Source organism: Epinephelus lanceolatus, chromosome 11 (assembly GCF_041903045.1).
Source record: "Epinephelus lanceolatus isolate andai-2023 chromosome 11, ASM4190304v1, whole genome shotgun sequence".
Taxonomy (NCBI): domain Eukaryota; kingdom Metazoa; phylum Chordata; class Actinopteri; order Perciformes; family Serranidae; genus Epinephelus; species Epinephelus lanceolatus.
In genome coordinates this window covers 42573687-42589043 of record NC_135744.1, presented here as the reverse complement: position 1 = coordinate 42589043, position 15357 = coordinate 42573687, and the positions used below count along the sequence as shown (strand labels likewise).

General features: G+C 38.4%; 1 protein-coding gene across 1 annotated transcript; it reads left to right on the top strand.

Moving 5' to 3' along the window:
* The first annotated feature begins 2460 nt into the window (after positions 1–2460).
* On the top strand, positions 2461–14442 carry timd4 (T cell immunoglobulin and mucin domain containing 4). Its single transcript, XM_033610223.2, has 8 exons — positions 2461–2666; positions 3209–3387; positions 3466–3628; positions 4744–4821; positions 7896–7975; positions 10611–10722; positions 12556–12589; positions 14252–14442. Exons 1-8 carry the CDS (start codon positions 2558–2560, stop codon positions 14334–14336), a joined length of 840 nt encoding a protein of 279 aa, XP_033466114.2. The 5' UTR covers positions 2461–2557; the 3' UTR covers positions 14337–14442.
* Positions 14443–15357: the final 915 nt, after the last annotated feature.

Below are 15357 nucleotides of genomic sequence, written 5' to 3'. Positions count from 1 at the left end.
CTGTCTATTGATTAATAGGGTATATTGATAAGTATATTTGTAAGTATTGTGTATTGATAAGTAGGTGATATTGATAAGTATCGTATATTTGTAAGTATTGTCTATTGATTAGTACTGTCTATTGATTAATAGGGTATATTGATAAGTATTATATATTTGTAAGTATTGTCTGTTGATTAGTACTGTCTATTGATTGATAGGGTATGTTGATAAGTATTGTATATTGACAGGCCTCATTATAGTATATATCTATAAGTATTGTATATTGATAAGTATTGTATATTAATAGACCTAAGTTTCATATATTGAGAAGTAGGGTATATTGATGAGTACTGCACATTTCCATGTATTGTCTATTGATAAGTAGGTTATATTGATAAGTATCGTATATTGATAGGCCTAAATAAAGTTTATTTATAAGCATTGTCTATTGATAAGTATTGAATATTGATAGGTCTCATTATAATATATTTATAAGTATTGTATTGATGAGTATTGAATATTTATACATTTAGTATATTGATAAGTAGGGTATACTGATTACTGACAGTATTAAATATTGATAGGCCTAAGTATTGTATATTTATGAGTATTGTAAATTGAAACATTGGGATTATTGATAAGTACTGCATCTAATTTTCAGGCAGTTCTTTAAAATGTTTTCCATTGTTTTCATCTTGTGACAGAAAAAAAAATCATTATGCATATTAACTTTTTCCTTTTTATTTCTTCTTCTTTTATTTAAAAAAAATTTAAAAAAAAAATGGAAACCTTAATGTCTCCAAAGGTACATGAATGTCATTTAATCAAATTCAAACGTTTTTTGGTTTAATTATTTTTAAACCTCCCAAATAGTCAGTTTGGGAGAAATGGAGACGTAGGGGAGTGAAAACAGAAATATTTGATGTGAATAATGAGTCCTCTGTGTTTCTGCGATGTCTCCACACAGCCAGCGTCAGTGTGTGTGTGTGTGTGTGTGTGTGTGTGTGTTACAGAGACAAAGTCCTTTTGTACTCCAGTATTTCCTTCTATCAGTGGAAACTGATCGTCTTTTCACACTCTTATAGTCGTTTAATTTGTTTTCTTGACATTCATCAGAAAACAGAAACTTTTAAACCTTAAAAATCCTCCAAAAACTTTCCATGTTCAGAGTAAAGAAATAAATGGAGACATAATATGAACGAACTTAATTTGGATTATTGTGTTTATGAATATCAGAGTCTGCACGAGTCAACAAGACATAAACTGGGGCGTCGGTAGCGTAGTGGATAGTGCCGGCGCCCCATGTACAGAGGCAATGCTTCGCTGCAGCGGTCGCAGGTTCGATTCTGGCTTGCAACCCTTTGCTGCATGTCCTCCCCCCACTCTCTCTATTTCCCCATTTCACACTGTCCTGTCAATTAAAGGCAAAAAGCCCAAAAAATAATCTTAAAAAAAAAAAAAAAAAACAAGACATAAACTGATGGAGGTCAGGAGCAGTGCTGCACTCACATTTACAAACAACAGACAAACACATCTTCGGAGCAACACTGCACTGAAAAACTGCATCTTAAAGAATTCATTTTAAAGTTTTACATGTCTATGAATCTTAAACTTTTTTTAAGAAACTGTATTTCTTCTTATTCATTTTTAATTTTTATTTTCATTTTCATTTCGTAATATTTTATTTTAATCTATAGACTTTTATTAATCACTTAAAAAACATTTTATTTTTAGTCTTAAAAATGTTCTATTTATTTTTTTTTTTTATGAATTTTCTTTTATTGGCCTTTAATATTATATATTTTTTTAATTTTGATATTTTATTGTAATTTTTAGTCTTTTATTAAATTATTTTGCCTTTTTAATTTTTTATTGATTTTCCTCAATCGGCTTTTATTAAAATATTACTTTGAATTTTTGTATTGTTTTATTATTATTTTTATTATTTTTTTTACAGTAACATTTTATTGTTGAAAATTTTTTTGTCTTAGAAATTCAACTTGTTGTTTTTGTTTTTTAATTATAAATTTATTTTTGTTCTATTGCCTTTTAGTCATAATTAACTTTGATAATTAATTTTTATTTTTGCAGAATTTTATTTGTTCTTATTTTATTTCATATTGATTTTGTTTTATTATTTTTTATCACACTTTATTGTAAGTTTTAGTAAATTGTATTTACTTTATTACAATTGTACATTTTGTCTATTGTTTTTTTTATATTATTTAATTTTGCTCTATTAACTCTTATTTAATGATTTCTTTAACATTTTATTGTTGTAATTTTTAGTCTTGTAAAATTTTGTTTATTGTTTTTGTAGTGTATATTATAGTATATATGTATATCAAATATACTACTGGAGAAATCAAATCCTTTTCAGTCTTTTCAGCCGACTGAAACTCACTAAAATTTAACAACCACTTTAGTTTTTCATGACATTAAAGAATCAATGGAGACTTCATCATCAAGACGTCACACACACACACACACACACACACACACAAACACACAGTGTGTGTCTCTGACCCCTCCCTCAGCTCCGTCACAGAGACACACTGTGTCGTCTAACTGGACAATGAACACACACACACACACACACTCACACACTCACAGGATGGCTGCCGTCTCGCCTCGCCGCTGTCCAACGCCTCAGACCTTCATCATCTTCCTCTTCGTCCTGTCAGGTGAGACACAACCTGCTGACATCACAACACAGCAGTGGTGGAATGTAATCGAGTACATTTACTCTATAATATGCTTGAATGCAAATATGAAGCATTTGTACTCCTCTGTAAGTCTTCTCATACGTTATACTTCTCCTCCACTGCTTCTCAGACAGCTTTAGTGACTTTACAGATTCAGATTATTGATACAAAATATAATCAATAAAAAAAATGATATTTTATTATTGAAGAAACAAAGCTGCAGTTTATAAAGTCATAAAATGAGCTGCAACATTAAAGTGACGAACACAATAAGGCATCAATAATTATAATACAGTAAATTAATATATATTATTCTGCAGAATGAATTCTTTCACTTATGTTTGTTTAAAGTATATAATTACAACGTATATTTTGATAATACCTAACTGTTTTTAATACCTCCGTGCTGGTGTACAGTGTCGTATTAGTACCAAACAAGCCACTCTGTTTTGGTCTGTTGGCGTGCACATGAACACGTAGTGAACATATCTTTTACTCTGGCTCTGGCCTCTCTGCTGCAGGTGGACAGTTTTCATCTGTGTCCTGTTTTAAAGTGGCGGAGGGGGGCGTGGCCTCTCTGTCCTGTCAGTACTCGGTGAAGCGGTTCGGTCTGAGTCGGGTCTGCTGGGGTCGTGGCTGCGGGACCTTCTGGTGCAGCAACATCCTGGTGCAGACGGACGAGCACGGTGTCATCTCAAAGGTCAGGCTTCACCTTCACACTGACATAAAACAAACCATGAGTAGAGATACTGATGGTGATCTGACCCCGGTGCTGCAGGTGTCGGACCGATACCGGCTGACGGGGGATGTCTTGGACGGACAACTGGACCTGGACATCCTGAACGTGAGGCGGACGGACAGCGGGCCGTACTGCTGCAGGGTGGACATCGACGGGATCTTCAACGACAAGAAGGTGATCATGAACCTGAGGGTGGTCAGAGGTGAGCAGAGCCACACTTTACAATTAAAGAGCAGCTTCACAGTTTTTCTTCAGACAGTAGACCCTTACACTGTAAACAGTGTGATGTATTCTGGTGGGCGGGGCTTGGCTGGAGGCAAAACAGTTCTCCACAGACATTAGCTAGCGCTAGTTAACAAGTTGTGTTGTCTTGTTTTAGACGATGGAGGAAGATGATGTGAGTGGTGCGTTCAGAAACACTCATTGTGAGTGTGGGAGCGCACTCTGACACAAACTGGAGCGTTGATAAACTGGGAGCGCTGTCTGAATGTAGTGTTGGGTTATCCAGAGCAGCGCACTCTCAGAGTGGCAGAGCGCACTCTGGACACTCTGTCTGTGGAGACGGAGCAGCAGAGCGCCGAGCGGAGTGAATGTGTGATTAACTTAACTGTTGGTTAACGCCATTGACGAGATATTCTGGCAATCCCTCCTTTCATTGTTATAAGATAGGGGGCGCTGTTACACATCTTGTGAAATATAACAGCACTGCCGTGTGCAAAAAAATAAAGAAGATCCACTGGAAACCAGAAGAAGATGATGTTGACAGAGGAGACATAGCCGCTGGTAAACCGCACCAAGATCCCGGTGCTGACGGAAGTTTACGGTTGCACAAGCCATGGAACGTTGATGGACTTAGACTCGGACACTTCCTGTTTTGATCAACATTCGGAATCTGATTTGGACGAAGAAACAACCAAGTCTGGTGGGACGAAACAAGATCACTATGACGGTGACAGTGACACACGGACAAGACGACCACAGAGGAGATGGAGACAACAGAACACTGAACGTGACAACGTGTCTTGCTGTTATACCTCAAAGACAATATTATCATTATTATCATTATCATCATTAGCATTTTAATTAATATAATTCAAACTGATGTAAGAAATGAGAAAAAACATACAATTTATATGTGAAATTGATTTTATACTTGAAAATGACTGTCTTTGATAAAAATGCATTTTCTCAGCTTTTTCTGGAGGAAAATGTCAGTTTTTAAAAACATCCATATGTGTGTAAAGACCTGAATCTCAGCTCTGTAAATCTGATTAAATCAGATCTGTGGTTTAATCTGTCTTTTTTTTAACTTCTCAGCTCCGGTCACCAGTTCTCCACCAACCACAACCACGTCAACAACTACCAGTCAAGTGACGGAGCCGTCGGCCACTACAGGTGAGCCACTCATGTACCTGCTGCTCACAGAGGCCTGAACCATAAAGTCTGTCTCTCTCTGGGTCACCTGGCCTCACTGAACCTAACGCTGATCCTGGATAATACCTATACTGATGATGAACTGGGTTCATTGATAAGTCGTTTTTTACAAGTAACATCGTCAGAGCCATGAGTGGAGTACTACATATGAAATGAGATGTTACTCAGGATGGTAAGCAGAGAAGAGAAGTTTGAGGTCTCTCTGACTGATGTGTTGCATTTGTGATCATCCTGTCAGGACTGAAGGAAACTTTGCACATTAAAAGAAAGTTATATTTAAGGGGAACTTTGGAATTTTTGAACCTGGACCCTAATTTCCCAGGTTTTTGGGACTAAGTGACTCGTGGGAACAACGATTTTTGATCCAGTATTGACAGAGAGCGCTGAACGAGTCTGCAATGCAAACCACTCCGGACAGGTGCGCCCTGTCAATTTACGTCCACTACAAGTGTTTGTTTCTGCCACTATCTGGCACTGACAGTGCTATGGGAAGGATCTTGCAGAAAGATTACATGGTTTTTTTTCTGAATATTTGACTTGTTCCGGTTTGTTTTGCGCCCAAGTCTCGCTGAAGGATAAGTCTCATTCTGAATTGACCTATGGCTAAGCCACGCCCCCTCCACTCACCTGGACAAACTATCAACATTCAGTGAGCGGCGCTATGGCAGGTGTCACAGTACACGGCATTTCACAGGAGGCAACTGATGATTTTTGGGGACATAACGATCAGATGTCATTGAGAAGTAACCAAAAGGGCCTAAACTACGCATTGGAGGGATATATTCATCATTTTATTGTTGAGAAGCTCGATGAAAAGCTTAAATTACAAGCCAAAATTTACAGGTCACACTGTGCGCTTGTGAACCGCATCTGGTTGCCATCACCATCAAAGACAACAAGTTAAAGTGCCACTGAAGTTAAGGTTTTTGACTCAGAATATGAGAAAAGGATAACGGCCTTTTTACCATCTTTACCAAGAGAGTCTCTCCGTTAGTTTGGTGCTACAGTATTTACACTGAATCATTCAGCATAACGTTTGCCAACCTTTGTTATCTCTGCCATTACAGATAAGTTAATGAAGCTAAGCTCCAGAAGTTAACGTTAGCTTAACTAGAGCCCTTTGGACAACAGCTAACAATGATGTACGATCACCAAAGTACAAAACTAGAACAAAATAGGCTAATGAACTCCCAGCAAACAAGGTGACATGATGAACAACGCAGCTAGGAGCTAACGTTAGGCTAACTTTAGCTAACGTTAGCTAGAGATGTTAAAGATAACTTTATATTTCTTTCCAGCAAAGTGACAATATGTTGCCTCAAACACAATGTTGACTTACCTTAGAACAGATGTAGACATCATTGTTAATCTTATTCACGTTGAGTTGATGTTGTGGTCTAACGTTACCACACAACTTTATCCAAAGGAGACACTTTTCTCGCTTGAGATGTGGTTTAAAGTGTAAAAAATACACCTGGTCGCCCAGCCTCTCAGGATACCTTGTGTCAGAGTTGCATGTACCCCATGCACACCGTTTGACCATTTTTAAACTTCAAATCTCAGAAAAAGCTCATAAAACCGAACAAACTGACTTTCTGTAATGCATTTCAATAGACGTCCAGGCAGAGAATGTCCCAGTGTATGGGAATGGCTATACGCACTGTGATTGGCTCATTGTGTTTGAGGGCGGGGCTTAGCCATAGGTTAGTTGTCGTGAGAGGTGACCTGTTGCACGAAGAAAAAGGTGGAAACGTTAGTGAGAGTTGGAGGGAGGAGTGCCTGGTTTGTTGTGTTAGAGTTCACAAGGCATATCTTATTTTTAATGTCATGGCTAAATATTTAACGGATTTAATTTAATGTGAAAAAAGGCTGCAAGATTTAAGAATGCAAATTCTTTAGCCAGACTTGGAGACACCAAACAGAACTTAACAAGCGAAAGGTACAAAAAAATGTTTAATTTCTGCATCCTCTCCATAATATTGTCAGATACTCAGAATAATAATCCGAGCCTGTCAGTGGCAAACAAACATTTTTAAGGATGTAAATTTGCAGCGTGAATGTGCCCTGAGCGGTTACTTTACAGGCTGTTTCACCGCTGCAGTGTTCTCTGTCAATACTGGATCAGTTTCAAAAACTGCTGCTCCAGTGAGACACTTGGGCACAAAAACATACAGATAGGGTCCAGGTTGAAAAACACCAGAGTTCCCCTTTAAATGCTGCATATAGTTTCATTACCTGTCCCCCTGTTTGTTAGAGGTTCACTTACAAGTTCCACTGATTCTACTAACTGATACAAACACTGTTCAGTAATACTGTTGGTGTGTCAAAGTTGCCATAACATTGTTCTGACAGGTAATATTTCAAAAGCCACAGTAGTCTGAAAAATGTCCATTGGACCAAAAACCATTCGTCCCGATAGCCTCGTATCTCAAATACAAATGTTTATTGTTCTAAAGGACTGTTTCACTGATAATACGGAATAGTCACTCTACTAAAGCGAAGCACATGGTTAGTTATTATGCAGAATCACATCATTGGACTTTCCAATTTTATAGGCAAAAGAATCAGACTCAATCAGAATCAGCTTTATTTGCCAAGTTCATGTGTACATACAAGGAATTTGACTCCGGTAGACTTGCTCTCAATGTACCAGAATTGACAGAAATACTCAATACTCAAATATAGACAAGAAGTGGAATATACAGAATATACAATATACAAATATATATATATCTGTGACTGTTAGGAGTTCATCAGAGCGACAGCCTGGGGGAAGAAACTGTCTTTGTGACAGTGGTTTTGGTGAACAGTGCTCTGTAGCGCCTAACGGAGGGGAGGAGTTTAAACAGGTTGTGTCCGGGGTGTGAGGAGTCTACACTGATGTTTCCTGCCTATTTCCTGATCCTCAACCGGTACAGGTCCTGGATGAAGGGAAGATCAGTCCCAATGTCTGATGGACCAATGGGTTTTGGTCATTTTTCAGACTACTGGGGCTTTGGAATTATGAGACGTTGAATGTCTTTCTGTTTCCATAGTAAACTGGAAATCCCTGCTATCGTCTCAGCTGGATCTTCTGAGGAGGAATTCCACCCTGCTGCGCTCCGACACCATCACTGTGAGTAACCACACCTTGAAATCACCTTCAGCTTTCAGCCGACTGATGTTTTACTCCCTGAAGGCTTCGCCCTCAAACTTTTGAGGAAGATGGTGTTCCTTTTTGTTCTTTAGTCATTGATGTGGCTGAGTGAATTGTTACCATTCAAACCGCATTTGAAACTTTGATCTGACTTTGTTCTTTAGCATTTTGAACTGTGAAAATAACCCTTACAAATATCTGACAATGTTAATTCATGTCAAGAGACATCAGACCCTGGGAACATGGGGACAACCCCATTAAACATACATTCATTTAGGAAAATACACAAATGTATCAAACATATGTGAATTCTACCTTTTCTTATCTTTCTACCTGAGAGTCAGATATTCAGACTGACTGCATTTCCATGCACAAAACATTGCAGTTTACATATCCAGACATCAGCATATCCCACATCTTAATAAAAAAAATGCTACATTCAGGATAAGACCTAGTTCAGAAATAATATAATTAATATTAATAATAATAATAACAATAATAATAATAATAAAGGCAATAATACCACTCATGTCTGTATGTGAAATATGAAGCTACAGCCAGCAGATTGTTAGCTTAGCAAAATGTTACATTCACATGGATTCAGACAGTAGAAGGCAGATGGAAAAAAACCTTCTGTAAGGTAAAACTAAAAGACAGGTGTATGAAAGTTAAGTTACGTAGGTTAGGTTTCGTAAAGTTATGTATGTTAGGTTTAGAAAAGTACAATTATGTAGGTTAGCTGTAGAAAAGTAAAGTTATGTTAGCAAAGTATAGAAAAGTAAATTTACGTAGGTTAGGTTAGTAAAGTTATGTAGATTAGGTTTCGAAAAGTAAAATTGCATAGGTTAACAGTAGAGTAAAAGTAAAATTAAGTAAAATTACGTACATTGGCTGCAGGAAAGAAAAGTTATGTACCTTGGTTTAAGAAAGTAAAGTAATGTATGTTAGGTTTAGTAAAGTTATGTAGGTTAGGTTTAGAAAAGTAAAGTTACATAGGTTAAGTATAAAGTAAAGATAGGTAGGTTAGGTTTAGTAAAGTTACATAGATCAAGTTTAGAAAAGTAAAGTTGCGTAGGTTGGTTGTAGGAAAGAAAAGTTATGTACCTAGGTTTAGGAAAGTAATGTAGGTTAGGTTTAGTAAAGTTATGTAGGTTAGGTTTAGAAAAGTAAAGTTACGTAGGTTAAGTATAAAGTAAAGATAGGTAGATTAGGTTTAGTAAAGTTACATAGATTAAGTTTAGAAAAGTAAAGTTGTGTAGGTTGGTTGTAGGAAACTAAAGTTATGTAGGTTAAGTATAGGAAAGTAAAGTTACGTAGATTAGGTTTAGAAAAGTAAATATACGTAGATCAGCTTCAGTAAAGTTAGGTAGGTTAAATATAGCCCTCTGAGGCAAATTGTGATTTGTGATATTGGGCTTTGAAAATAAAACTGAACTGAATTGAATTGAAAGTAAAGTTACGTAGGTTACGTTTAGGAAAGTAAATTTACGTGATGGTAAAACTATACATGCATGCAGTATGTTGCTATGGTGACACCATATTGTTTTTAAAGGCTCGAATAAAATATATTGAATAAAATTATTTAGTATTTCTTGTTTAAATGATTATTTTTTCTGCTAATGTCTGGTAACTGTTCAGATCACCAGTGTTTTCACCTTGTGTAAGGGCACTACCTAACATCTGGTTGTATGTTCCACTGAGGAGGGCAACAAAAAATTAAAATATTTTACCTTTGAATGCCGATGATGTCTACGTTACTGTTTCCGGTATTCTCTGCCGGCCTCTCCTAATTTTACCGTGCTGCTCTTGTCCACTGAAATTATATCTGGTTTGTGGTTGATTACTGTGCCAATCTTACAAAGGAGGACGACACTTGTTTGTTTTGCTATGGAAGCTAACGTTAGCTAATGTGCTAAAAAGTTAGCGTTCCAGAGAAATCCAATATTCCTCTTAATCCCTCCCCAGTTTCTGATGAGGTGGACATGATAACCCTTAATACACATAACCTTATTCATCCCTACAACAGGAAATACTTTTTCCCTAACCTGATATGAAGTGTGCGCTGCACATGTGAGCATTTTTGATGATGGCCTCCGTCCAGTCCTTTGGTCTTATCACATTTAACCATAGTTGTCTTTGTTTTTGTTGACGGGCAGTGGCGGCTGGTTTTGAGCCATGACTCCTTCTATTCTGGCTCCCAATAACACAACAAGACAAACACATTTTAACACTCCTATGGAGCCTACAGCCCTGTGGGGGAGAGGCAGCTGCACCTCCAGATAATAACATGATGTCTTTGTGACGTCTATCCTAAAAGATTCTATACAGTTGTAATCCACTTAAATATCAGAAAAAAGAGGCTGCAGAACTTGCCGATGAATTATGTTTTTAAGTTTTCTTCAGTATCAAAGTAATCCAGTGACAGTTGTCTGTTCATCAATGTGCAAACAGGAAGTTCTAACAGATCATTTAGCACACTTTGACTTTTAATGGAGACTAATACAGACTGAAAGCTTTTACAGGGTTTTATTCTCCTGTTTATTTCTTTCTGTTGTCATGTTGAATATCTGCCATAATCTTTGGATTATAACTCTCTGTCTCTGTCTTATGTCAGGTGGAGGAGTCTCTGCCGTCTCTGTCCCTTCAGATCAATGTTCCCGTCCTGTCTCTTTCCCTCACTGTGTTGCTGATCTTGGCGGGAGTTTTTCTCTTTCTGGCCTTCAAACGTACGTTTCCTCTTGTTCACCACAATATTCATACAATATTTTTAACTATCATGCTTTGTTTCAAACTACTTGTAACTGAAGTACTTAAAGGGACCTCTTCTGCTCATTTACAGTTTGTTGTAACTTTGGTTTCTACTAGAACATGTTTGCATGCTTTAGCGTTCAGAAAACACCTTATTCTCCTCATACTGTCTGTGCTGAAACACCTGAATTCACCTGCTGTCTGAGACTCTCCGTTTTAATGCCTGTGTCTTTAAGCCCCCCTCCCCAAAAAGCTCAGTCTGCTCTGATTGGTTAGCAGCCAGGGAATGAATGTAACAGAGCAAAGCAGCACTTTCTTCCATTGAAAATCAACAATAAAATAAAATAAATAAATCTGCAATAAACGCATGTTACAGCAGGAATCTGATCTGAAATCAGGGAGATATTAACACTGAAAACCAAGATTACAAATTTCCCTGATGTTAGCATGTAGCTACATGTAGCAGTGAACTTGACTGTTACAGAGTAAAGCAGCATTTCATTTTTTTTTTAACATTGAAACAACACAACACTGGACATGTTCCAGCAGGAATATGATCTGAAATTTGTAGGGAACTACCAACATCAGTAACTAAGCTTACATATTTTCCTGACGTTAGCATGTAGCTACCTGTAGCAGTGTACAGCCAAACAGTGACTGTAACAGAGTAGAGTAGCACTTTCGACTGTTGACAATCAACAATAAAAGCTTCTAAACACAACTGGACATGTTCCAGCAGGAATCTGATCCGAAATCAGGGAGACATTAACAACATCTGCAAACACGGTTACATGTTTCCCTGATGTTAGCATACAGCTACATGAAGCAGTGTACTTGCAGCTGGGGAATGACTGTGTATGGTCAAACTTTCTACAATTATAGATCCCCAATAAAAACTTTGAAACAAAACTGGAGATGTTCCAACAGAAATACGATCTGAAATCTGTGAGAAATTAACAACATCAGCAAGCAAGTTTAGATGTTTCCCAGAACGTTAGCATGTAGCTACATGTAGCAGTGTACGTGCAGCCAAACAATGACTGCAACAGAGTAAAGGAACACTTTCTATCGTTGAAAATCACAAATAAAAGCTTCTTCACACAACCGGACATGTTCCAGCAGGAATCTGATCTGAAATCAGGGAGAAATTAACAACATCTGCAACCAAGGTTACATGTTTCCCATAAGTTAGTAGGCTACACAGCTACATATATCAGTGTACTTACAGCTGAGGAATGTCTATAACTGAGTAAAGCAGCATACTGTTGAAAATTGACAATAAAAGGTTCTCAATGTAATTGGACATGTTCCAACAGGAATCTGATCCGAAATCAGGGAGACATAAACACTGAAAACCAAGATTACAATTTTCCCTGACATTAGCATGTAGCTACATGTAGCTGTGTAATTGTAGTCAGGAAATCACTGTGTATTGTGACACTTTCTACCGTGAAAAATCACCAAAAAAAGCTTCTAAACTCAACCCAACATGCTCCAGCAGGAATATGGTCCAAAATCTGGCAACACTTAAAGACATCAGTGACCAAGATTACATGTTTCCCTGATGTTAGCATGTAGCTACATGTAGCTGTGTATGTCAGTATTCAGAAAGGTCTGAAACCTGAGATTTTTACTTGCAGAGATGACTTTTACATTTGTTTATGTTATTTAAAACTCTGAACTTTTCTAACATGAACATTGTTCACTGTAACATGACATATATGACAGAAAATAGGGAAAAAAAACCCTACCCACACAGAGTCTGCAGATTTAAGAAGTTTGTAAATCATATCTTAATTTTCTTTCTCCAGGTGGAATTTACAGAAGAGCCTTAAAGACCGGCTGGTGAGTTCAACATGGGCCAGTGACGCAGACTGTAGTGATTAACAGAGGAGAGACGGCCAGACAGTAAAAGAATAAAACCATGTTGGACATCAGACATGTTCAACACCAAGAGATTGGCAGTGGAGTAACACTGAGTTAAATCCTCCACTGAAAATGGCCCTTCAGTAAAACTATGTTAAGTATAATCAGTAAAATGTCTACCTCAACTGAAGTACAGAACATGAGTAAATGTATTTAGATTTAAAGCTGCCGGGATCAATTAATTCATTATCCTAACCCCTCATCCTGTTAGGGGCTGCAGGGGTGCTGGAGCCTATCTCCGCTGACATTGGGCGACAGGTGGAGTACACCCTGGACAGGTTGCCAGACTATCACAGGGCTGACATATAACCCTCGTTTCCATCAAGCAGTCCAGTACGGTTGAGTTCGGTATGCTTTTTTTCTGTTTTCGGTTGTACCAACAGAAGCGTTCCTTAGCGTCCCCATGTTTGGTCCCCCCTCTGTTGGGGTACCTAGCACACAGATCTGGTACTAAAAGGTGGAGCTGTGAACACTGCAGTCTGATTGGTCAGTAGAGGACGCTCACTCTGCTCAGGGCTGAGTTGTGTCTGGTTTTGAGGCTCATGTAACCACTGTTCATACTGTGGAGAGTTTTATTAGTAAACTGTAGCAGCTGGAGTCTGAGAAAAATAATTCACTGGGCCGACAACTTTTAAGGTGGAACGTTAACTTGTAATGTTACTCAGTGCATGAGTTGATGACGTGAATCCATCAGCACACCTTAAATTTCACTGTGACAACTTTGACCATCACTTTAGTTTTTATTGTCTCTTTTGGATGACAGACACTTTTAGTAACGAGTGGATCTTCAAGCATTTTAAATTACATATTACTTTCGACCGGGTTATGTGACATGCATATATTCTAATCCTCACTTCCTGTGGGCTACAGCAACACTAAACCCCTGAGCTTGCCTGAGAAGGACTAAATGCACAAAGCTGCTATTTTTAAATATCCCATGGAGAGAGACTCTCACTGCAGCCTGTTCTATTTTGTTGTGAAAATGTGGGCGTGCAGCCTCGTTCTGTGGACGATAAACCAGGTGCAGACTTCCATCTGTGTCACCGCTGATGAGGAAATACAGCGAGTGCTGGACGGAGCAGTGAGTGACAACAACCCCGCCCACAGGGTTACTTTTGGTTCCAAAGGTACTATACCGGAAGTGTTTGGTGGAAACAGGGCTATAGAGACAGACAACCATTCACGCTCACATTCACACCTACGGACAATTTAGAGTCACCAATTAACCTGCATGTCTTTGGACTGTGGGAGGAAGCTGGAGCACCTGGAGGAAACCCACACTGACATGGGGAGAACATGCAAACCCCACACAGAAGGGCTCCGCCACCAGAAACCCTCTTGCTGTGAAGTAACAATGCTGACCACTGCGCCACCATGCCGCCCTACCTGGATCAAGTCTCCACAACGTTAAAAGTTTACTATTTAGGAGTTTTTGCTCAAATTAATGTTTGCGGACAGTTTAGTAAGGATTCAAAAAAGACACAATCTCTGTTCCAAACCGCTCTCTATAAAGTTACTGAAATGCTAATCTTACCAAGAATCTCTGAGAGCTGCTGTTTTAACTTTTGTGTTCTCCTGCAGTTTCTCCTCTGAAGAACCTCCTCACATCATCTATGAGATCCGGATGAGGAGACCAGTCCAGGAGAACATCTACACCCTGGACTAGAGAGCCTCGCTCACACCTGGACCACACATAAACTGTTATGATACAAAACACAGAAACTACATTTTGTTTTAATCAAATTAAATAAATCAAACACACTCTTATCCTACATGTGTTTGTGGTCTGCAGAACGTTTTATTCAGTGTGTGAAATACTCGATTACAATTAGGGTAAGCTACATGTTAACATCTCCCTTCATCTGTGCTTCCATAAGCACCGGGAAAATAAACTAGATTTATTTATTAAAGTGGATGTTTATGCCTACTTGGAGAAAACTCCTTAAAGGCCTTATTGAGATATTGAGTTTACGAGAACGAGGTGGATGCAAGGTCACAGTGACCTTGACCTTTGACCATCAAAATCTAATCATTCTTGACTTTATGTGGACGTTTGTGTCAAAATTGAAGACATTCCCTCATGGTGTTATTCAGAAATGCAAGGCCACAGTGACCTTTGTCCAATATTAAGTCCAAATGTTAATTTGTGCCAAATTTGAAAAAAATTCTTTAAGGTGTTTTTCAAATATCGTGTTCCTGAGAATGAGATGGACGAGGTTACAATGAACTTGACCTTTGACCACTATAATCTAATCAGTACAGCATTGAGTCCAAGTGGACGTTTGTGCCAAATTTAAGAAATTCCCTTAAGGTGATTGTGGCATTATAGAGAATGAGACGGACGCAAGGTTTTAGTGACCTTGACCTCTGACATTCAACCACCTAATTCTTATCAACTCAGTCTTGAGGCCAAGTGGATGTTTGTGCCAAATCTGAAAAAAAAAATCCCCTCATGTTCATGAGAATGAGATGTACATATGTGTGGAGAGGTGACCCAAAAACATAATGCCCCTGACCACAGCAATCCCCAGTGTGGAGGCGTATTAAGGGCAGAATTTGAAAACACACGCTCCTCCAGCAGCTCCTCCCTCTCTGTCATGAGCCCCTCCCACAAGACAACCACGATCATGGACACCAGGCTCTCAGGAAGTGCACCAGACTTTAAAGCAAATCTGACATAGAGGCAA

Bases quoted from the DNA above. Each gene is read 5' to 3' on its own strand.
- timd4 (XM_033610223.2), top strand. From the start codon at position 2,558: ATGAACACACACACACACACACACTCACACACTCACAGGATGGCTGCC. The intron at 3,388-3,465 runs GTCAGGCTTCAC...CCGGTGCTGCAG, and splicing joins AGCACGGTGTCATCTCAAAG to GTGTCGGACCGATACCGGCT. The intron at 7,976-10,610 runs GTGAGTAACCAC...GTCTTATGTCAG, and splicing joins TGCGCTCCGACACCATCACT to GTGGAGGAGTCTCTGCCGTC.